At 38.3% G+C, this 24,879-nt stretch overlaps 1 protein-coding gene across 41 annotated transcripts in view; it reads right to left on the bottom strand.

Annotated features, from left to right (window-relative positions):
• Positions 1 to 24,879, bottom strand: part of DLG2 (discs large MAGUK scaffold protein 2) — a 986,702-nt gene that overhangs the window by 69,781 nt on the left and 892,042 nt on the right. For 40 of the 41 annotated variants that reach the window (XM_086882226.1, XM_086882222.1, XM_086882228.1 and 37 more), the window contains one exon: positions 17,476 to 17,590. In XM_086882226.1, the coding sequence (XP_086738352.1) occupies positions 17,476 to 17,590 (115 nt within the window). Of the gene's footprint in view, positions 1 to 17,475; positions 17,591 to 18,086; positions 18,166 to 24,879 lie in introns of those variants that run through there. The other variant, XM_023921513.2, reaches the window with a different exon arrangement.

Genomic DNA, 24,879 nt, shown 5'->3' on the forward strand with positions numbered 1-24,879 from the left:
AGAAAGTTTGGGAGAAAGAAGTTGGTGGTGACTCCTAGGCTGGAGTCTGAGGAATGCAGTGGTGAATAAGCTGCCCTGTCATCAGTAATTCTGGATTGGCCTTGACTGAAACAGCAATAATGCAGGGAAAAGGGATATGCTCTTGCCAGATTGTTTTGCAAAATGTGAGGAACATCATCATCACCACCATTTCTTCCTCTTACATTTTAAACAACATTGCTGCTTAGTAAAGTCCCTATCCTCATATGTGGGACTTTGGTCTAAAATTCCTGAAGAGTTAGTACCTAATACAGAGACTAAAGCCAGGCTTTCAGCAAGAGTGACAATTCAGATATATTCCAGCATCCAGTTTTTTCCATAAACTAAATTCAGGGCAGCATGTTTGAACTCAGCCCATCCCTAAGGTGTTGCCGTGCTCTGTAAGGGAGCTCCATTATGAATGCATTTGGCTGAAGTCCCTGCTTAGCACAGCAAAACTGAATTCCTTACTCAACACTTACATTTACTGTACACAGAATTTATGTAACTAAGTTAGGCACCTTCGATCACTCTCCATGGACCAATATGAGATGCTGGGATGCCAAAGCTGGGCTATTGTAGCTTGTAAAAGGGCTTGGAAGTTGAATGCACTTTTATTGGTTCTACAGGCAATATCTGAGTCAGTTCTGCTCCCTACCTCTGCATCCTCACCCTGATGGTTGCTTCTTCCTACAGCAACCTTAGAAAATGCTCTTAGCATTTTAGCAAAGTCAGTTCCAAGTTTCTCCCCCCCATTAATCAGCAACAATGTTTTCATTATTTTTATTTGATTTATTGCTTATTTTTATTTTATTTATTTACTCCCAAATTCTCTACTTGGACCAAGAATTCTCCTTGAGTGACACTGAAAACTATTTGGAATGGAAAGTGGTGGTTCAAGATTTGACCTGTTCTGTATTGACTTGAGGGAGAACAAGAGTGTGCCACGTTGCTGAATGGCAACATCAATTCCTTAAACACTATGCAGTGAGATCAATGAAAATAAATCAATACTTCACTTAAAAATGGTGTCATGAAAAGAAGTCTCTTACTCTTTCCTTTAAGAGATAAAAGAGGTAAAGAACAGTATTTGCTGCACAAATAACAAGTAAACCAAACACAGGGAAAGTCCTAAAAAAATGCATTACCCTCTTTCACAGACTGTCACCAAATGGGATTATCTCAAAGCTCACTTTATTTTTCTCCCTGTCATTAAGAGGAGCACCTCACCCCTGAGTTTTATGAAACAGAACCTAGAGGTTTACAAATAAAATGAGATTACCAAATAAAATGAGATTATCTCCTGCCCACAGAACATAAGGACGGGGATGAGGATTTAAAATAAGGTAGGAGTGATGTGACAGCAATGGCAAGATTTATTATTACAAAGGTCTAGGAGAGCCTGAAAATATCAGAATATTAAAACATGGGGACTGTCACACTACCATGCCTTGCTGCAATTTAAGGAGCAATTTAATTTCCAATTAAGATGAATCTGGAAGAAATGCTGCTGCAAAAGCATTATTTATATCTTGTGTTAGGTGTAAAAAGTATGTTTTCAAATAGTTAAAATTAATCTGTGTCCTCACCCCACTTAATTAATTATGAGGGGTGAATTGTTGGAGAAGAGAGACCAGAAGCAAAAGGCATTCATGATGGTTTAATTATGCTTTAACTAATTTGAGAAACTGACCATATCACTGAATGGACGAGAAATTATTGTGTTGCTCTTGTTATATCAAAATGAATTAGGATGTTACTCAACTTTGCAGAATTCTTATAACACTAAAACCCAACATTGATAAAGGTGCATTTTTTTCAATTGGCATTTATTTGCACATTGATGCAACAACCTGAAAGGACTTATCTTTCAGGGAAGTGTAACCACATGCTCTCTGAAATGCAGAAAGAACTGAATCCAAATTAATCTAGAAAAATTAATTTGAAATACACAACTGGACTGCAAGTGTCATCAAGGGATGGACTATTATTTCAGATCTCTGCTCTAGGGAACAAGTACTGAGCAATTTGTACTCAAATTGCAAAGAACTAATTTGCTTCTCACTCACCTCCCCCAGATAATAGATGCCTGTGACTACAATCACAGCAAACATCGTCTAGGTTTGTGCATTTCAGCCTGTGTTCTAGACAGCCAAAATCCAGTACCCTTCACTCTGAGTTCCAGACAGACAAAAAAGAATGGCTGTGAAGGGTTCAAAAAAGTGAAACATAATGACTGTAGTTGTGCCAGTGAAGTAACAGAGTTGAAAAGGGTGACTGATGAGGTCTTAGATAATGGATTAACTAGCAAGCTGCCCGTAGTCCCTCAAAGGACTAATGGAAATTTACCCAAGGTACCTACATTATACTGTGAAGATGCATGTGGAGACCTGGAACCATCCAAATACAACATTAAAGAGATGAATAGGGCAAGAACAGAACAGAGGGATGTTAATAATGTCAGTTTGTATGTATATTTCATGTATGTTAGCCAATTAGAGCATAAAGAAAAGGCATGTTGGAAACTATCTCTCAGAAGAGGGAAATGGTGGAATCACTGTCCCTGGAACAGTTTAACAACTGTGTAGATGTGGTGCTCAGGGACATGGTTTAGTGGTGGACCTAGCAGTGCTGGTTTAATATTTGGACAGAATGATCTTAGAGGTCTTTTTCAGCCTTATTGATTCTGTAATTCAATGTATAGAGAACAGATAAAACATGAGTAAAGGAAAGATGCAGTCTGTACTTTAAAAAAAATTAATTTACTGGGCAGATGCTGCTGTGTGATGCTTGATGAGTGACACACCGTGTTATTTGCAAAAATGAAGTACACAGGTTGGATACAGGGACAGTTACACAGGAGGAATTTAGAAACATTGCCCAAGCACCTAAGGGTTGGCAGTGGGAAAGCCAATGCTTTAAGCACCCTGGTATAGTGAGAGGTGTCCCTGCCCATGGCAGGGGCATTGGAACTAGATGGTCTTTAAGGTCCCTTCCAACCCCAACTTTTCTATGATTCTATTCAATTACTGTAATTTTAAGCTGCAAATGCAGCTTAATGGAGTTAAACTGTAAATGCTCTCCCTCCAAAAAAGCATGACACAATTTGATAGGTCTTTGGGAAGTGTAAAAAACAGCCCCTTTCTACAGAACATGATTGCTCAGCAACCCAAAACTATAAACTAATTTTTTATTCTATCAAAGCAAATTTCCCATTAATCATCTATTAGGGAAGCCTATGTCAGGCATAATACTGGCAGAGGAAACTTTAGCCTTGCTGGTGGAAAACTGCTTTTATCAGTGAAAAATGCTGAGATATCAGACAATAAATTCTATAATCAGCTAATGATCTTGAATAAAATTTTAATTATTCTTGTAACTAATCTAATATTAATATCTTGGGGATTATTAGATTATTCTCTATATATATTAAGAAAAAAAAATCACAGAAATACAGACTCTTTAAGACCCAGCCTACCATGATTCTTTAAAAAGTATTTATATTTTCATAGAAGCACTTTTCCAGATCTAATTAGACTAAATGACTTCTCTCAGTACTTCATTCTTCCATGAACAGTCTCCACAGCTGGTGTTTGAAAATTTCCTTTACTCTATGGAGTCCTACTACCAGAGGTAAAGCACAACATGAAAAACATATCCAATGTTTCACTCTGAGTGAATGTTTTGAGTATTGCAAATTTTCTAGTATAAAGATTGCTCAGAGAGAATCTCAGTAAAGTATTTGACCTAAATGTCAGCAGGTCTACTTTCTATCAGTTCTCTAAGAGAGCATAAATGTCGTTTATCTCAACCTCTCCTGTGGGTGTAGTCTTTTTGGTATGTAATAAAGACACAATTAAAAGAAATATTCTGTTTTTGCAGACTGAAAAGACTAACTCCTTGACTTAGAAAGCTACAGCTCTGCAGAGCAGTAACAGCACTGAAAACACCATGGATTTATGTTTTTTTTTCTGTCTCTAAGCAGAAATGGGTGGAAGGCAAGGTACATGTCATGCTTTCAACGGAAGTCGTGTTTTTTCAATGGAGTCATCCTCGTGAATTTTTGTTCCAGTACCTTATTAATATGTATGAAGTCAGGGGGAGAGAGAGACTGGATCATCCTTTTCTTAAACCATTTGGGGTTTTCTTGTTTATGACACATCATAGGTACGACCAGAGCCTAGGTCATATTGTCCTGAAACTGAAGAATTAGACATACTCTTCTGATCCTATCAGAAAAACTTCCATTTGGGCTGCAACAAAAAAACCCCCAACCTCTTTCCACACATCAAAATCAGAAATTTCAGATACAATTTGTTGTCAGATTCTTCAGAGTTTCGTGACTTAAATAGTCTGAGATGACTTATTCAAAATTTATTTATCTCCAGTAACTGCAATTGGGTGTCCTCCAATAAACAAACAGCTCATAGTAGTGCTCCAGCATCACCCAGTATCTTTCTAACAATCAATCTTTATCTATCAAAATATCTTTCGGCAATATCAAGGCAGAATCTGAGCTTCTCAATTCCAGAATGATACCACTTATCTTCCTAGAGAAAGAACTCAGATAGGATGGAAAATTCTTGTGTGCTTTTAATAGGCAGAGATTTTCTAAACAGTAAATTGGAAAAAAATTCTTGCTAGCACTAAGATTTTTTGTCAGATCTGTGGCAGTTCATGACTCCTTGATTCACTCCACATTACCACTGGTTATATTGAATGCACATGGGATTTAATGATTTTGTAGAAGACATAATTATTATGGAATATTTAATAAACAAATTTAGAGAATTTCTCGTATTTCATACACTTATCTATCTGTTCTCCCAAAAGACAACAAGATTCCCTTTCAAACTGACGTCCCCAGTTGCTCTGGAGTATATTTAGAACTCAAGGCAAGTAGAAAAATGAATGCAAATTTTGTGTAACATGCTGGGGTAGGTAGCGCATTTCCATAGATGGAACACCAAATGTACAACTGCAGCAGCTTAATATTTTATAAAATTTCCTAAAAAAGCAGCACTGAGATCTGAGTATAATTGAAGTGTCCTTTCCTAAAAACCCAAATGCCAACAAAGTAGGGATTTTCCTTTCCTCATCTTAATGCAAATTAGGAGCTGCTGCACTGAAGAAAGGAAATTATAGCAACTAAGAAGTTTAGGGAAAGGAAACTTTAATCCTTATGCATACTGCACATTAGAACAGAATATATTCTTATGTCTGTCCAAGCCTGATGTCTTTAGGATGGTAATACAGAGAAATTAAAACTGAAGAAGCTGAAAATCCATCTACCACACAGGGCTTTCATACTCTGTTGAGAAGAAATCAACCCCGTTTTCTACAGGCTAAATTCAGCCATGATCCTTGAATTATGCTGGATAATTTTCAAGTTATTAATTTAGTCAATTTGCCTATTCTTTCATACTTTCACCATCCTGTCTGCTGATTATTTCTTTTACAACATTTTTCTCTAGACTTCTTGCAGCCAAAGCTGTTGCAATCCTCATTAAAGGCAAAAATATCTGCTGAATTTTTACCCAAATTTTTTAATTATTTTGATATTCTTGAAGGAAATCTATAGGTAAGTATTTCTGGACTGAAATGAATGACTATCTGCTGGTGGGGTCTACAGAAAGACAAAGGCAGATAAATTGATCACTGAGGACATTTGAAAGAAAACCTTGTATTTCTAATCATATTCTATTTAAACACATCCTGAATTTTAGCATCGAGCAATAATAAAAATTAAAGTAAACTACAGTCCTGAAGCCATCAATTAAAAGAAGATGATTGCATTAACACAGTAGCTATAATAAAAGGCCTTCTTGGCCTGTGTGAAAGAACAACATATCATCCAGATATTGAAAGAAATTATCAGGCATTTAATGAATGAGGTCAGATTTACAGGAAAGAATAGTTGTTTACCACTAAACCAGTGAAAATCACCTGTCTGCCAGGTTTCATATCTGTTTTGCATGGGAGTTAATAATCTGTGGTTATCGCACCTGAAGGAGGAAATGTGCTGAGCTGTGGACTGCAAATTGAGCCATCATGTTCTAGCAGTAATCACTAGATTTGGCCAGATAGTAAGCCCAACACAGAAATTGATATGAAGTGTCTCATGGTCCACTTCCATTAATTCATATTTTGCTTTTCTTACTGATGTTCTATTTAATTATTAAAGTGTAAGTAGATGAAGAGCTTGTCAAAGACTTTACAAGAAAATTTATGTCCCGTTCAGTTTTGCTGAAAGATCTGCTAAAATTCACAAGCCTTCAAGATGAATCCACACATAAATATCAATGATGAAAGGGGAATTCTGATTTTTACTCTTGGAACATCTCATTATTCTGGCTTGAAACCAAAATAAAGACTGATGACTACTTGCAATCTAGTTAGGATTAACTTAAGCAGACTGAAACCAGTGTAAATCAGATCTGAAGAAGCACCATGCACTGGAGTCATGCTCGTAACTCGTAACTCTAGTTGAGGATTTAGGAACCTATTTCTGACCTTGATAATGTTCCTGTAGCTCATCCTCTTCTCTGTAAAGAAGACCAGGTATGAAATCAGGACCAGTCCAATCATGTACACCAGTGCCATAAACAATATACTGGGAGAAATTTGCTATCAAATTAGTAACAAGTGGATGTCATAAAAATGTGTCTGTAATGTCATGTCTGGATGAAACACTGCGCAGAATAACCCTGAGAGCAAATCCACATTCTAGGACATCTCTTGGGGTGTTACATCCACAACTTCTCCCTGCAGCAGAGCCTTCTTGTCACAACAGCTCTCCATAGATGTGGCAGCACTCTGCCAGCCAATGTAGAAAAGGAAAAATAACTTTCAATGGTTATAGTGAAAGGGCAATTGCATTTGGAATCTGCAAACCCTGTTAGAAACACTGCTTCTACCGTGTTTCCTGTAGTGCTTCTAAAAATGTTTTTGATACTGTCTAGTCTCAATCTGTTTTCAAGATGGGTTCACAAAGATACCTGTTTCCTTGTCCATAAATACATGAAGAAACCATAGACATTTTTCAAATCTAAGCTGTACTTCTACAAGAGTAGTTCCTGACGTATTCTCAGGAAAATGGAACATGACAGACAAAGTCTGACTGGCTGGGTACAGATGGGAAGAGCAGAAAAGTCTGAAATATGACTTTGCATCTTGAATCATCTGTAAGTAAGGGGCAAAATACTGCTTGATGGCCATTAGGCTATGCTTTCATTTTATCATTGATCACCTATGATCCTTTTCTCTCCAAATTGTCTTACAGGCTCTGCAGAAAGGAGTAATTACTAGAGTGGGTATCTGCAGCCTCTGCCTGGGTTCTAAAATGTCTCAAGAACATCAAGAAGGAAAAGCCTCTCTGCAGAGATAGTGCTTTTTAAAAGAAAAAGATTATAGATCTTTCCAGCTCCCAGAGTGAAATAAATATTGATACTTTCTGGAAATGGGAAGGACAGGTATCATTAGCAGCACACAAAGGTAAAAGCTATTACATCCTGACATAACTAAAATCTAAGTGCTTAGAACTACAAGGTTATAAAAACCCCAAAGCCCTCTACTGTTAAGTAACTTTTTCTGCTCTAATTTTTTCCCAAAGTTTTCAGCTGCTGCCCTCTATGCCAGGACCCTTTTAAGCAGCTAGAAAGAAGATGTAGCAGACATAGCAACGTGTTATTGCCTTCTCTGTAAGCAGGGGTTTGTATAGAAGGAGATATGCTGTGCTAAGCAGGTGTGTTGATAATTGTATCAGCACAATATATTGGGTGAAGGAATGTGGTTACCCTGATGGTCACTTAAAAAGCATAAGAAGTAGAATCTATTGAAAGTGGATGAATGTTTAATTATTATAATTCCTGACTGGTGAGGAACGTCTGGCAAAACTCTTCACCAGATAATTCTGACAGTCTTTCCTTATTTGCTACATTAGTAGATAAAGCAATTAGAGTAAGAAGTTTTAAGAGAAAATGAGCCACATATAATCAGAATCTTTGCAAGAGAGATGGAGCTGGAGACATGGCAGAATGCAGATGTACACACACATTTATATAGACACACAGAGTTAATCTCTGAAATAATTTTTTACTCCGTTTGTTCTGAAATTGAGGCACATTAAGAGAGGATCAAATCCTGCTTGTCAAGACTGGTATACAAGAGGGACAGAGACAGGGTAAGCCGTACAAGACCTGCTGGGGCCGGCACGTTGAGCTGGCTCCCCTTGGACACCACCTTTAAGTATTGGCTGGCACCACACAAGCACCACTCACAGCAGAAACAGTAAAGTAGCTGCATTTAAACCAGGGTTTACACAACAGCATGTCAGTGAAGCCTGGGAAGACCTGATTAGCACTTTTTTACCTGTTACAAGAGTGAGGTGGCAGGGAATGACTAAATGGAGTTCCTGAGGAGCTCCTTATGGGCTCCAATTCAAGTAGGCAATTCCCCAGATCCTCCCAGGCTCACCATAGAATTATTGTAGCAATATCTATTTCTAATGAGAAGTTAAAGGGTCAGCAAAGACTACTAGTCCCACTCAGCCTCATAACTTAATTTGGCTGCGTTCCTTCCTCAGAGATGGACTTCCTTGCAGTGAAACTAAGCCTCCTTCTCATTTGTCATTATTGGAAGGAACTTTGCAAATTCCCACTGCCCTTTTCAATAGTGTTATGTCCTGTTTCAAACTGTTCTCAGCTTTGTTTCAACACACCTGATTTGGAGAGCCTGTCTATAGTGGCTTTATGACTTTCGTGTATAAGATTTCATGTAGAAAACTCTTCAATAGGGCCAAGCATCTTTCTCTCACACTGGCCATGGTGCTGTGTGCAAATGCACATATTTAGATTTCCGACTTCGACTGTATTCACACAAGCTTTTATTTCAATAGGCTTTTGTCTCCGTGTTCACGGTCTAAGCTACTGTCTTGTACTTTTCCAGTTGAGAGCTGCACAAACTGACGGTGTCCTATTATAGCTGTTGACATGGAAACATAAGCAACTATTTGTTGGGTAAGACTGCTATTTCACAGGGAACAGACACAGCTTAAATGCATGTTTTGCTGATTCACTTTCAGCCATTTTAAGCCACAGAGAGTTTATCTTCACATTAACATCCTCCTCCCCTTCACCAATGGATCATGTTCAGAGTTTCTGCTTAGAAATGAGACTGGAACTGTGTCTATCTTGGTTATAAAAATTTCAAACAAATCATATTCCTACATGAGGTCAAGATCTTCATCCTCATCGTCTTCTGGCTTGGATATTATTCTAGCTGACACTTTCTAGTCTCTGAAGAAGCAGGCAGTCCCTCTAGGGAATAGAAAAGCACAATATATGTGCAATGAAAAGCTATTAAGGCATCTTCTAAAAAAAGAAAAAGGTGTGCTGCTTCTGTAGAGCAGACATCATGACAAGCACATTACTTGTTCAGGGACATTATTTTAATAACTCATGAAACAGAACAATATGGAAAATGGCCAGAAGTGTGTGCTACTTATGTCTACTGAAGTTGCTAATAGAAAAGCTGTTTCACACCAGGCATTAATAATGCAGCACTGAGGACATGATTCCCTGTCTCACCCGGTTATTTAAAATACAACAAGTTTCACTGAAAATATAAAGGTAAGATGATTTAGGCAAGAATGCCTTTGATAAGGAGCAGCTTTACATTCTGTTTTCTATTCTAACCTTTAGGCAGAACGTGTTTTCTCAGATACCTGTAGGCTGTGGCTGATTCACACAGGACTCAGTCCTTCCAGGTGCTCAGTACTGTGTATGATAGCTCATAATTTTGAATGCAAAGTAGTCAATGATTTGCAAAGCCACAACCATATTGAAAAAAATTCTACTTTTTGCCCCTTTTTGCCCCATCTAGAAAAACACCCATTGATAAAAGGCTTGCTGAGCTGTTGGTTCATGCTGCAGCTAACAATGCACCATGTCACATCTCTGGGAGGGATCAGCTGAACTCATCACACACCTAAGAGCAGCAGATATGATAAACATGAAGATGTGAAGGAAAGAGATGGTGTCAGATGCAGAGATGAGACTGTTTGACTGATGTGTTTACACATTCAGTTTTCACTCTCCATTAACTGCTTCATTTTTGTCTGTGAAATGTTATGAAGAATTGCAAACAAACATAATTTTTCCTTAAAAATGATTCCTTCCAATTAGTATCAACACTGAAAAAAAAGTAGCAGATAAATAAGAAATGCAGTAACTGTTAGGAAAAACTGTAATAGCTTGTGAGGTAGCTAATAGTTTCAACTGACTACATATCACATATATAAATTTTCACAATCCTAGGATATTAGGGACACATACTGTGGTATTTACAGCATTCCATTTTAGGGTGTTTTTTTAGTGGCAGACTGTCATCAAACCATAAACCTGAAAGCCTTTGAATTGCGAGTAGTCCAAGATTAATAATTCTCACATGCATCTTTCAGCTGAGAGTGGCATCAGCATTGTGAGTCTTAGGACACTTCACTTAAGGACCTGTGAAAATTTCACAGGCATAATGTAAAGAAGTGTGAAATTCTTACAGTTCCCACTGACAGTGAGAGGCCACTTAAAAAAAAACCCCAGCAAAACAGTTTCTCTCCGGATATTCTCTGTTCTTCAATTTTCAGTTGTAATTTTTAATTTCTCATTTTCTCTGTTCTTAGCAGTGGAATGATGAACATGGTAATTTTTGAAAATGCCTCTAAGCACATAAACAGGTTGAATTTTGTAAGAAATATTTGCTTTGCCAAAGACAAACTCTTGTTTGTTTCATTTTCCTTTTTCATTTTACAGATAATCACATGTTCTGTAAGCCAGATGCTTTTGTTCTAAACATGAAATTCAACACAATAAATAAAAGCTACTAAATTTACTTCCCATTGTATTAGGTCATTCTTGTATTCCAGTATATCCCTCATCCTCCTCAGCTCCTCAGTGTTACTGATAATTAATGCAGTCTTGAGTGGACAGTATGGTTCAGCATTTGAATGTTCCCCTGGAGAAAAGGGGGTCACTCATGCAGAGTGACCCTCCTTGCTTTGAAAATCTGAATCTGAGCAGTTATCACTGAAGCCAGGGAGCACATCTGTGTCAGGAGGATGCAGAAAGGATTCTTATTTTCAGAGAAAGAACCATTAAAAACTAGAAATTGAATATCCAGAAACTCTTAAGCAGAACGTGAAATGAGTGACATTCCAACATTTCCAGTCTGAAAATGAATTTCAAGTCTAATAAGCCATTTCATAAATTTAGCTTTTGTGTGTACCTATCTGGCCATTTCCAAACTTATCTGCATTATGGCATTTATGACACATTTTCTGAATGTATGTTTCCATTCTGTGCTCCAATTTGTACCATTCAATTGCCCAGGAATTTGAGGTAAGTGAAAAAACTATACTGAATTTCTATTTTCCTCCACTTACTGTTCAGTAAAGGGAATTCTAATAGTTCTATCATGCCATTAAAGTACAGGCATGGCTGTGTAAGCTGTAGCTATTTCTTTATTAAAACAAAACAAAAAACGTCCAGGTGCCAAGCTCACTCACATTTGCTCTCCAGAAATCTGTATTGACCTACAGTGCTGCAAAACATGAAGAAAAATGCAGTTTGGAGGCTCCCAGACACTGGAGTCATAAACTCATCCAACTTGACAACCATGTGCTGAGTGTATGTGGATCCTCAGAAGTGCTAACTAAAGTGACAAATGAATTCAGAAGGAATCCTGGAGAATAAAAATATGGACAAAAACCCAGCCCAATTAAACAAGACTCTCAGTGTTTCCATGCTATGTTGCAGAAAAATGCACAGAAAACAGTCAGAAGCCTGATGTTATAGTCCTAAATATGTACACTAACACACACCACACACACGTGTGTGTGTGTGAGAGAGAGTAAAAGAGAAAGATTTTTAGTGTGTGAGGGATTCAGGTCACACAACTTGAAGGCCTCTAATATTGATGTTTACATCTCAGCTAATCACCTGAGGCTCCTTCCACTCAACTGTGAGAAAGACATTTTTAGGGCATGATTCGCCTGAGCAATTTTCGATGTCTACTTCTGGATGACATGAATTGTACTCTGAAAGTGCCAAGTGCACTCCACTGACTCAAGAGAGATACTAGACAACTAGCTTAAGTAAAGATTTTTGCAATATGTATGTGGATAGGGCATGTAATTAACACTAACAAATCTATTTGGATTTTCTTTATATATATATATATATATATATATATATATATACACACATACATACATCTTGCAAAAAATACTCTCTCTCCTTGTAAAGAGTATTTAATTTCATACCTCTCTCCAATTTCCTCAATACCTCCTTCTGAAAACCCTGGTGCAATTATCTCTCCATTGCATTTCTTCTTCCAGACCTACATTCTAGACCTTTCCATCACCCAGTCTTATCTTATCATGTGTTCAGGTTTCACTACCATGATGTCTCCAAGAATTGCATTTCTCAAGTGGATTTCAGACTGCATTGCAACCGGCTGTGCAGAGAATTCTGCCCATGGAACCTTGACCTGATGTTCACCTGCCTGCGGGGGTTCACTGCCTCAAAGAAGACAGGGAGACTGAAGGTGGTTGTAACAGACGTTGCATAAAACCTGGATATCAGATACAATATTCACAAACTGCCTCAATGAATTTCAGTTGTAGCTATGAAAACTTCAAAACTGAGAATTTCTGTGATCTGTTGAAAATCAAAGTCTCTCTAGTGGAAGATTTCCCTTCCCCTGGTAGGGGTTTGAAACCAAAATCTTCTAACCCAAACCATCTATGATAAATAAGCAACATGCTAATTTCTAAGTTCAGGAAGTTTGTGTAAAGGTGTTTAATACCTAACTGTGCTGAGAATGAGAGTAAACTACCAGAGTATCTTGGCATTGACTTCCCTTATGCTAAGTCATGATGGCTTCTTCCTCATGGCTCAATAAGAAATGAACCACAACACATGCATTTTTAACACATAATACTATGTGTTTTTATAGACCATATCTATCACAGCTATGAAATGCTTAGCAATAATTCCATTTAGAAGACAAAAATGTAGTGGACTAAGACCTTTTTGCACCATGCACATTTTATATAAATAGTGAATCATGGACTGGAATTAAAAAGGTTGTGTCTTCATCTTATTGGGAAGAGCCCTTGGGCCCACTTTCCACTGCAGCGTTCTTCCCTGCAGAGTGGAGAGGAAGCTCCAGAACCACTTCTTACGATATTGCAGATGGATCCAGTCCTTATCCAGCCCTGATTTCCATCCCCACCTTTACAGCCAACTCTACCATTCGCTTGTACTGATATATTTGAAAGCAGTGCTGAAGCTGAAACAGCTGCATTTCAGTAAGCTCAATCAGTCCCTTCATTCACGGCAACAAGGGGCCCTGATGAGGTGAAATCATGTTTGGTCACTGGAAGTACTGAACAGACTTTAAACAGAGAGGTGGCAGTGAAAGGGTTGTGGGGTGTGAAGCTTTAGAGTTATTTCTGCAGAGTGATACAGCTCCATGGTACCTGGCTGTGGCTTTAGACAACTGGAATTTTAAAATATAAACATTATTTCAGAAGGTGTCTGGTTTGAATAAAGCTTAAATGGTGCAGTGACTGTTTCTTCTAAGCATATCTTACCACTTTTCATCTGTAAACTAAAACCAGACTCTAAGACGACAGTTTTGGATGCCAGATAATTCCTGAAAACCTTTTCTTTGCATGTATAGTAGCAATTACTGAAGCATCTGCTCTTGTCCTCAGAAATCTAACACAAGTACTTTAATCTCAGGAATAATCTAGTAAAACAACAGGAAAACTGCTTAAGCTCTCATTTTCCTCCAAAGCTTAGAAGTTAAAGTTTCAGTGATTGCTCCAATTCACCAAACTTCTTAAAGGACTGTATTTCTATGATGCTTAACCCTTCAACATGTTCCACAGCCCATGAGTTAAATAAGGTGATCTGGCATTTCCTAGGACTAGCAACAGTAACCATAAGTAACCTAAAAAATTTGACTATTGAAATGAACCTAGAATGAAAAAGCAAAGCATGTATTTATTTCAAGACAAACAAATATATAATCCTACAAGACCAGATTTTAAAAACTTGAGCTAAAAAGACAAAAAAAAGACAAAAATTTGCATAAGACCCTGCTATGCATGTATATAGCACAGCATTTAGCTGGTGATGGGTTTGTTTACTTTCCTTGTTGATCATGACCTGATGATTGAATTCCAATGATTTAAAAATGCTAAGCAGATTTTTTTTAGTCTATAATTGCAGTTAGTGAATTCAATTTAAATTCATTCACTTTCACCACCAAATAAAGCATAAATAATAACATTTTCTATATTTCCTCACTCACTGCATTTCTTTCTGCATTTCTTTTCCTCAACAGATCTAGTGACAAAGAGGTTGTGGGCTTTCAAAAGGACTAAAAGCATTTCCTACTGCTCCATCCTCCCCTGGAGTTTCATACTTTGTCTTTAGTGTTGTGGACTTTCTGATGTTGTCCCAAACACAGATACAAGGTCTGTGATACAAAATCAACAGGTAATACCGAAAGAAATAATTCAGGAAATTCATGGGAAATATTCCAGGAGACATCAGAGAGACAGACTGGGATAAAGTAAGAAAAAAAAATAATATAAATCTGAAACACCAGAGTATGCAGAGATAAAAGATCATGTCAAAGAGCTACACAATTTTTCTGAACAAATAATTCTTGATCTCCTTCCTGTGTTGTTTACACTCCTGAAGTGAGATTTCTAACTGCTTTCAGCCACCTACTCACGGTTCTACATTCAACCCTTTAACCACATACTACATTTTGCCTCACTTAATTTTATATAGCTTCTTTCACATATCTCAATGCTATACTTTTTTAATAGGGCTTGGATGGGGAAATCACAGACTAGAAGGTAAAGAAGCAAACCCTGCATCCAGTGAACCCCACATCCACTGGCATAACTGTAGCTTTACTTTTTCTCACTCTCTTTTGTTGGCTTTCCTATGAGCAGGTAATGACACTCATTTTCAATTATTACAACCTATCTGGATCTTAATTTATTTCCTTGTGTTACCTAAAACATAGTGATTTGCTTCAATTCAGCTTTCTGCTTAAAAAATAACCGTGCTTGCCGTTCTCAATGAAGGACAGCAAAATCACTACATCCCAAAGAAAGGAAAACAGCAAACTTGAATCATAAACTTGGCATTACAGCTAGAGATTTACAACAACATATGGTCATTTGCCTCTAGCTCTCTTGCACATGCTGACTAAAATAATCCATTGAAACAGAAATGTCCTGAGTTGTAAGAATAGAAACCGATTGCTAGATCTGAGCTTTTTACATGGGCCCTGCCTGTAAAGAGGATCCATAAAGAGAAAATTTTCATCTCTGAAAACGAGCACATTTCTGAGCCCGGACTTATTTTTCCTTAGTGCCTAACAGAGACATAAGCTAGCTTTGTAATTAGTGTATGTGAATTGAACTGACAGTGACAGGCACAAGGCTGCAGGTGCTACCGCGCTACAAATGCGTTATGGTAATAGGTGAGATACAGAGCCTCTCAAACAGGCTGCCCAGACATGGACACAGCCAACTGTGTGGGTCTGAGAGAAAAAAGTAAACGCTAACAAAAGCGACTGAGGCTTGTGTGGTTTTCTGCTTCAGAGGTTTGGGGCATTTGTTGGAACAACTGTGGAATAAAAGAACAGGTTTTGCATTTGTAGTTCGGGAAGTGCCATTTAGATAAGCAGCTAAGACATCAAAGGCTCCTGCAGTGAAGCACCAGGGCATAGCAGCTTAGTGAGACAGACCATAGCCAGAATTCATGAACTAGTAGAAAACCAGGCTCATCAGTGCACACAGAGCACTGTACAGAAGAGCTAGTCTAGACCAGATGCAGCACAGATACCTCAGATTGGCTCAGAGTGCAAGTTAATAAGCCTCAGCTCTCAGCAGAGCTTACCAGGTCAATGCTCATACAGGGGGGGGTTCAAGCTTTGTTGCAGTTCAAACTGCAGTAAGGTGTTCAGGGTCCTGGTGTTAGCCCTTTATGTGTACACCTCAATTAACCTGCAGTTGCTGGCTCGGGCTTCTCACACCATTACTCCCTGCATTTTGGGTTCCTAGCTTATCTCGAAAAAGGAAGCTTGGATCTATCCTTACACACACAATTGTAGCTTTTCATAAAACGCAAATTCAGGGCGCTGACCAAAGCCCTTGACAATAAAGCCACCCTGTTTGGTCTGGGAAAAAACCTACTTCAGGTCAGAGAAGGTTAGAGATGCATTGGAAACCGCAACACTTCTAATCTGACCTTGCCCCACAGCAACATCTCTGATAAGAGCGATCCATGTCCTTTCAGTCATTGCTCTTTCTGACAGCAGTACCAATTAGTGCTTCATGTGGTTGTTGCCCATTAGAACAAGACCCTTCATGCTAACATTTAAGTTTTCCTTTCCTTCTGTGCTACCTTACTCCTTCACGCTGAGAGCATAATGACAAAATGTAGAATTTAGCCTTAATTGGATCTCTGCAATGTTATCACCTGAATTAGCTCCCCTGTGAATAATTATCACTGCCTAGAGGCTGACAAATTGCTTCCCTCTACTTCATGATTGTCAGGAATTTCAGATGATATGCTGAGCATGGGGAGGATAGAGGGGGCAAAGGGGAGAAGAAAAATGAAAGCCTAGAGAAGCTTAATTATTAAGATTATTAAAATACTTGACAGAGTCCCATAATCTCCATGAGTCCCAATAGGGGAGAGTGACAGCAAAAATTTTGCTGGGGCAATTGGGCAACAATCCAGTCTGACAACAGACTCATACAGTCAAAGTGAAACTACAGCCACTGCTCCCAGTAAATTACAAAGGTAATTCCTTTGCTATTCACTACCCCATTTAAGCTAGGGACAGCCGCTTGTTTAACATCTCATCTACATGTTTCATCTTGCTAGGTAGATGGCAAATTCTTTGCAGTATAGACTGATAGAAGCATAAACATATGTGAGGCGATAGTAGCAGACTGCCATGCATTTAGAGCAGCATATAAGAGTAAGAGTTTTGCAAGAAAAACGTTTTGGCAAAAAGGTGCTCTTCCTGAGAACACTCGTTCCACATCTGGGCAAGACATAACACAGAAACACAGTGTGTCATTACTCCACAGTATCCATTTCAGATATTGACAGAGCTAAGAAATGTTCATCTCATAAACCCAAATCACTATAAAAGTGTAATGCTCTTTGCACATTACTTGAATTGGTCAAATAGGGCTTTTATGCAATTTTCTCATTAATGATGCTGTGCCTAAAAGATGGATCCATTTCTCAGTTAATTTCAAGGCAGTTCCTCTGACTTCTTTCCCACCTTGCCAAACCAACAACACAAGTCAGGTAGCTGCTGACATATTCCCAAGAGAAGGCTCTTCCTGCTTACCTGACATACAGTGACCTCTTCTGATTAGTCCTCAGGGAGCCAGACCCAGAACTCATGCTGTGATTCATCATCTGCTCACGCAGGTCATGGATTTTTGCCTCAAATCGAGCGTACTCTAAGGAGATAAGAAAACCCCAGAGAATAAAGATATTTTAGTTTTCTTGACCTATATAATCATTAGGGCTGCTAAATGCAAATTAACATTAAATTAAAGAGTGTAAGGCATGTCTTGAAAATTGAGGTCTAATAGAACCTTGAATTAATGTATTATCTTAGGTAAATATATGCCCTTTTTATTGTGGTACCTGAACATTTCAACACTGGCTAGGTGAGGAATCAGATATCTAGACCCACAGTCCTGCAGTTTCAGGAAAGGAAAATAGGTTTAGAGTGTGTTAACAAATATTTTCCAGTCTGTGGAAGAGATGTTGAAAGCAATTTTCCACTGTATCTTTCCTCCTTCCAAACAATGTGATACCTTGCTAGGGTCAGTGGGACAGTGCACTGAAGGTCAAGCAATTACTGTAAAATCCCATCACAATGAAGGAGATATTTCCATGTACAATTATCCCCAAAGCAGCTGGAAAATCATTGTATGAGCAATTAGCCACCTTTTTTACACTGCCCTCTGAGGCTTGGGCTCGGTTTCTTTTGAATAGGTGGAGCCATATCTGGGTCTCAGGGTGGGTGACCCCAGAAACTCCAAACCTAAGCTGCATAACAATGGCACAGAACTCTCCCCTCCCCAACTCATTCACATCCATAGTTCTACTGGTGGCTCTGCAAAATGTTGTGACCTGCTGCCCAGCAACATGGGATCAGCTAGAGCTGTATCACTTGGATTTGAGACTCCTCCCTGACAGGACACAGCCTCATCAAAGGTCCCTCCAGCTGCCATGTTCCCCTTGCTCTTTGTGTGACCCAATGGGCTGAGCTTTGGTTTGCAAGAAGAAATGTTGAGGTTTTGGAGACAAGCTCTAATTCCTTGAATCTGAGAACCTCCAGCAGCACAGGGAGCCATAATTCAACACAAACTCAGGAAATCTACTGATGTGAGCTATAAGACTAAGCTGAGGGGGTGTAGAAAATACATTTCAGTGAGTCAGTGACGCTTTAAAGAGTAAGATATTGCAGACTGATGCCAGAAAAGAGAAGATGGTGTTCCCTGCACCTCAATGTTTTATTTCACTGATGCCTTCAAAAGAAGGGTCCCTTTCCCCACAGCAAAACTAAAGAAGTGAAACCAACACAAGGTTTCCTCCCTCAAAGGATGAAGGTACATTCCACCAGGTCCCACTACCTTCCGGCTTAAGCAAATAAACCTTTACAGTCCATTTATTACCCATTGGTCTGCATCTTGTTTGTTGCTCTCTGAGCTACATAAAAATGCTGTAAGACAGCAACATTCCCATTTTTCTCCCAGAAGAACTCAGCATTATTTTTGTTTGATCATTTGCTGTTCCTACTGGCTCAGTTCCAGTATGTCTAGATGCTTTGCAACAACTAATTCATTTTATTCTATGCACTCTAGATTTTCATTGGATAATAACACCTGACCTTTCCAAGATCCCACATTTTGCATATACACTAGCCACCTTAAGCTGGCTTAGCAGAATGGTTTGATTTGCTGTTTTGTGTTTGGGTTTTTTCCCCCTCCTTCTCTCTTGACACATTTTGCCTCCTTTTCCACTGAGCTTCCTTGGCATTACCTACTCAGTCTGTTAAGTGACAGTGGCTACTTTGCTCGTCAGCTGGGAAGCACTGCTGTGGTATAAGACTCTTCAGTCTTCCCACATACCTATGACTTCACTGACTGCAACCAAAATTCTGTATGTCAGGAGAAGAGAAACTCCTACATGCAGACTGTATTTTAGATTTATTCTGTAGCTTGTTTCTTGCTCATTTCTTTCACCTAGAGTACATCTTTAAACTTAGAAATTTAAAAGCACAAATTGTCAGTGGAACTAAGGCTCCTACAAATTCATCTTGTTTTTTTTTTAAAGTGGAGTTTAGTTTTGAAGTGTTTATCCCAGTGTAGGATTTAAGTTTGCTCCATGTGAGTCATATTTGTTCTAATCTCCTGCTTTAGAATTTATTTAGTAAATAATCATCTTCTGAGCAAAGCTTTGTTTAGCTTATATTTCATTAAAACAAATCTAACATTTCTTCTTGGCAAATAGGAAAGGTGACCTTAAGGACCAAACCTTGCATTTCTCTTCCTCATACAGTATCAGTCCTACACAAATAGGCAAAACATTACAATTGTAAGGTTTGTTACCAGCTCCCTTTCATTTATGGTAGATACACTGAAGAAGACAGTAAACATACACTGTAATTCAACTTCTTTAACGTTTTACATCTGGGCAACACCAAGGATATGAATGATCTACAGCAGAGCAACTTTCCCTTTAATAAGCATACCCATCCCAGGCTGACTCTGTATGTAAGGTGTGGGAGTAACTCCCAGATTTAGACACCAATCTGGAGAGTGAGAAGAGAGGACTGCAAATCTGATTTTCTCTAGCACAGAATCCAGCTATTTGCAACTTGAACATCAGATACTCAAATGACTACAGCTTGGTCAGATGATGATATTATCTCTTGTGTTCTGACTTCAGAGCACACTTGTAATTTAACCAATTTTAACTGTCTTTAAACTTATTCTGAGTTCAAGAATCTCTGTCTTTCTGGGAGATCTCTTGAAATCACAAGACATGCTAAAAATTGTCTAATAAGTGTGTGATGGAAGGTCAAGGTTCAAGGTCCTCTTCCCTGCTTGATACCAAAAATATCTGAAAAACACTGAAGTACAAATGATGTTCTTTTACTTTGTTCCTTGAGATGTTTTTTGCTATGGATTTAAATACATACATAATTTGAAAAAACCCCAAACTTATGTGACTGCATTTTCCTACTGCACCTTCTTCACTTTTTTTTGGTAAAAAATACTGAAATGTACACTTGTCCCTTCCTTCTGGCAAATGCCCAGGCCAAAAATTGCAGGACCATCAATGCAGCAATATTTAACACAGTTCAGATCTGTTTCTTTAATCTCAGTCCTCCTAGATCTCCTACTGATTCCTAGATACTACAGTGACAGATGCATTTGAAATGTGAACAGAAAAAGAAACAGTGATGCTCTGCCATCAGAACTGCTGTGATAGTTCTGCCTACTGGGAAAGAATCCTTTTTTCTTAACACTTCTTTGTACGTTGGGTCATTCCAGGCGAGCTGTCTCCTAGTAGCTTTGCATTTGTTAGGTGTGAAAAAGGACAGTGCTGAAGTCCAGAAAAGTACTTAATGCTGCCTTCAAATTCAGCACTGAATCTAAACCACACACTTTCAAGGCTCCTAAACAATTAAAAGGACATTGAGGTTGTGACATACTAACAAAAAATACAGTCAAAGCTGATTCACTAATTTCGTGCTCTTTGAAGAAAGGGAGAACAAAGAACGTGTTGCTACTGGAAATGCTTAATTAGCAAAACTTCCCAAATTTGACTTATTAAAATCCATCTGCAAAGTTCCTACCTGTTGCCTGATTTAGTAATGATTTAACAACTCTGGTATCTTAAGAAACTGATATGATTTAACAACTCTGTTATCTTAAAAATTTGATAAAGCTACACATTCAGCTAGAAAGGCAAATGGGTGAGCAAACTGTAACCTATATTATTTCTGGGGTCAGAACTGATGATTTGTGCTGGCCTGTGGCTCTGGGATTGTTGCTATAAAAAAAAGGGGAAATGGGGTGGAGGGATGTGTTTGTTCATACACCAGTTTAGGGCTGGGGCTCATGGCAGGGTAGGCAGACCTGAATTTGGTTGTCCCAAAGACACAGATAGGACTGATTTCCCCTGGAAAGCTGGTGGCACTGAACGCAGGAGAGGAGATTGCTGCTGTGAGGAGTGGCCCAGCTACAGGGACAGTAAGACCAACTTTCAGGGCTTTGGAAATGCTGCCACAGGCAAATCCCCATTTTGCCAAGAGTCTGTTTTCTAATGTTGGCTCCACTCAGCTGTCTGGTCAGGGAGGAGGCAGAGTAGAGTCAGCTTGAATGGCTACAATACAAAGTTCCCCCAAGCTAACCAAGACCAAATCAGCACATTTATCAAACAAAGACACCAGTTTGAATAACTAATGTTTGCCAGCTTCATACAGGCAAATAAACAGAATAAATGGACAGGGAGCTGGTGATTTTCCTTCCACCTCATTCCAACACTTTGCCAAGTGCTATATCTGGGACCCACTCTAACCTTCAAATATTGATGCAATCCTTTCCCTTCCAAAGTACTTGGACATGTTGAAAGGCCTGGATAGATCTTTGGGAGTAAACTTCAAACACCCTGAAGCTTCTCCTTAGGTCACATACTGAAAATCAAGGCAAATGGCCAATCCTGTTAAAAAAACATCTAAAACCTCAAATTCTAAGTGATATACTTCATGTTTAGCTGACCAAGACCAAAAAACTGTTATCTACAAAATCCTGACTAATTCACTTTGGTATCTCAGGGGTTGCAGATACCCAAGTTTTTGCTGCTGAAGTTATTTAGACACCTAAAATCCTGCCAACTCATCTACACACTGTGCAAGTGGAGACCTATGTGGTGGGAAGGAATTGTTTTAACACACAGACATCCCTCCCTTTTGAGCTTCCTGTTGACTCCCTTTGGTGGTCCATGGTCACACTTGGTATGTGAACTTTTGTGAATCTGATTACTTAACACTTAGGTCTCTCCAAATGTCGTAAATCATGAGTTTGTGAGATTTGTGATGGATGCAAAGAAAATAAGGACAGTTTGGGATGAGTTTTGCTGTGATGTCCTTTCATATACATGGAGGAAGAACGATTAATATAAGCAGTATATTGAAATTTTGGTTTAAAAATTTTCAAAGTGAGTTCATAAACAGCCTAAAAGACTGAGGATACAAAAAATACTTGAGAACACCAGAAAGCTCCTTGAAGTCTTAGATGCTTTTGGGAACCAAAAAATGAATGCAAGAAATTTTACCTCAAAATCAAATAATTTCTGAATATAAAAATAGCAAAGAGGGAGATATTATATTTTACGGCTTGATGCTACTTTTTGGTTATAGAAATAAAGAATAGCTATGTTAAACAAATAAATATTCTGCAGCTTTTGTGTGATCAAAAGTTGCAGAATATTACAAAGCTACACCACTGTTATTTTTCACTTTTATGTTTATAACAAAGATTGTAGTATTGATTGAATGTAGAGAACAAGATAAAAAAAAAAAAAAGCCCTGATCCTACAAGTTAAGCATAGTTATGAAACTGAAATGCTAACATATGATACAATAGTGAAAATAACAGTTCAGCAGCCCAGTCTATGTCTTTATCACTTGAACACTTTTAGTGCTGGGCCCTTTAGAGAGATAGTAATTCTTTCTGCAGTAGCAGAATTGCTTTTCTACACAAGTCTGTTTGCTCCCAGATGATAAAAGATTTGCTAAAAAGTAGAAATTCAAAAATGGAAAGTAAAACTTGAATTGACCAATTTTAACAGACTACATGGCTTAAAAAACCAAACCCAAACCACAAAACACAAGCAAAACAGGAAGGCATAATTAGAGAACTTAGCATCTCAAAAAAAGTATGTTGGATAGCTCTAGAAACTATAATAAAGGAAGACCTGCCAGATCAGTTTCTCTGTCAATAGCAATTGGGCATAATTCTAGTTGATTCAGGCCAGCTTAAACTGTCTGAGATTTTTCTTCCGTTCTGTTTATGGGAACACAAACCATATGCTTCTATGGTAAGTCATGAACTTACTACCTTGGACATCTGAGACAGTGATGTCCACAACACTGTGATTATACTATTATTTATGCTATTTATGTAAGTATTTTTTTTCCTTTGCCTCCTCTTAGTCTTGGCTTAATAGTGTAAGATTTAAAATAATAGAACACATTTCTTCCTCGAGTGAGTGTTCTTCCATTTCTGCCCTTTGCCCAGTGCTGCCCAGTCACCACTGGTTTTATACTGGAAGGTGAGAGGAAGATGAGCAGACCAGCATCAAGACTTGCAAGAATTGGGCCTGGTTCTGCTTTTCCACAGATTTACAGTGTGAAGCTGCATGAGTCAGAACGAGTAACTCTCATCATACTGTGACAGCTACGGCTCCTGGATTAACACTGTGTCTTTGGCTATGCCTGCCAAAGACCCAGAATCCCACAGCCCTGGAAACCTTTGAAACTGCTGTAATACACATTGAAAGAGTGTGCAAAAAGACATGAACTGGTAATTCGAGTACTTTATGTCTTCTCTTTGGAATATTTTTTTTTGAGTCAATTTTGTGGCTGAAAGTATCTTTTTTAGATGATTAGGGGTTCAATTCTATAGCTGCCTGATGCTGCAAACATTCACACAGCAGGATAATGATGGTGAAAAATCATTGTGGTAATCTGTGGTAATTTTGAAAGAAACAAACAAACAAGCAATGGTTAGGTACAGTTCACTGTACCTTTGGTTCTTTTATCAGCCTCTGCCATGTCTGGCATTGGCCACTGCCAGGGACATAGCTCTCTACAAGACTGGCTTTGGATTTTATATAGCATTTATACTAAATGCTATGCTTTTAATAAGTCAAAAAAATCAGTTAGAATTTCTATCCGCTACATTCATGACTCAACAGGAAAACAAATGCACAGTTTTGATGCAGCACTGGCCTTATTGACTGGAGAGAGTGCTGCTCAAAAAGCCTTGCTCCATTCATGGTGCACTGCGTAACAGAACAAGTGATGCTGCTATTTCTTATCAGTCATATAGTTCCCTTGAGCTCACTCAAAGGAAATGAAAAATGCAGATTTCAATACTGGGGAAGGGAAGACACATTTACATTTTATTAGGTTTTATTACATTGACTATATCTACCTGTTTTTATTGAAATATTTTCCATACCCCTTTTCAGGAACCTTTCAATATTAATGAAACAGGCATGTTTATTGATTTTACTGATTGCTTTGCCCTTTAAAACTTCAGCACGGTAAGGCTATTAACATCTTTATTCTTTGATATTGGTTGGTTGTCTTCTTTTACCAATATACAGGTATTTACATTTCAGCCTGTCTTCTAATTAAAAGTTCATCCTATATATTTGATCTGCAACTGGATTCATTGCCTTAATATCATCACTAAATCTATTTTATTTTGTTTTGTTACTGAATATAATGCTTTATCCATGTGTTGCACCATTAGATACAGCCCTCATTTTGTGTTTGTTGTGAATGGAAATACCCATAAAACGTATCTTCCTTCCACGATACCTTCAGGTGACTAATAACATGTTCTACTTTTAGTCACAGGGAATATAATTCCAAGCCAAAGCAGTCTCTACAAGTTTTAGATTCAAAGAATCTGTTCCTCCTAATGAAAGGGATGTA

The sequence above is a fragment of the Cyanistes caeruleus genome, chromosome 3 (genome assembly GCF_971803275.1).
Source record: "Cyanistes caeruleus chromosome 3, bCyaCae1.hap1.1, whole genome shotgun sequence".
In the NCBI taxonomy this organism is placed as follows: domain Eukaryota; kingdom Metazoa; phylum Chordata; class Aves; order Passeriformes; family Paridae; genus Cyanistes; species Cyanistes caeruleus.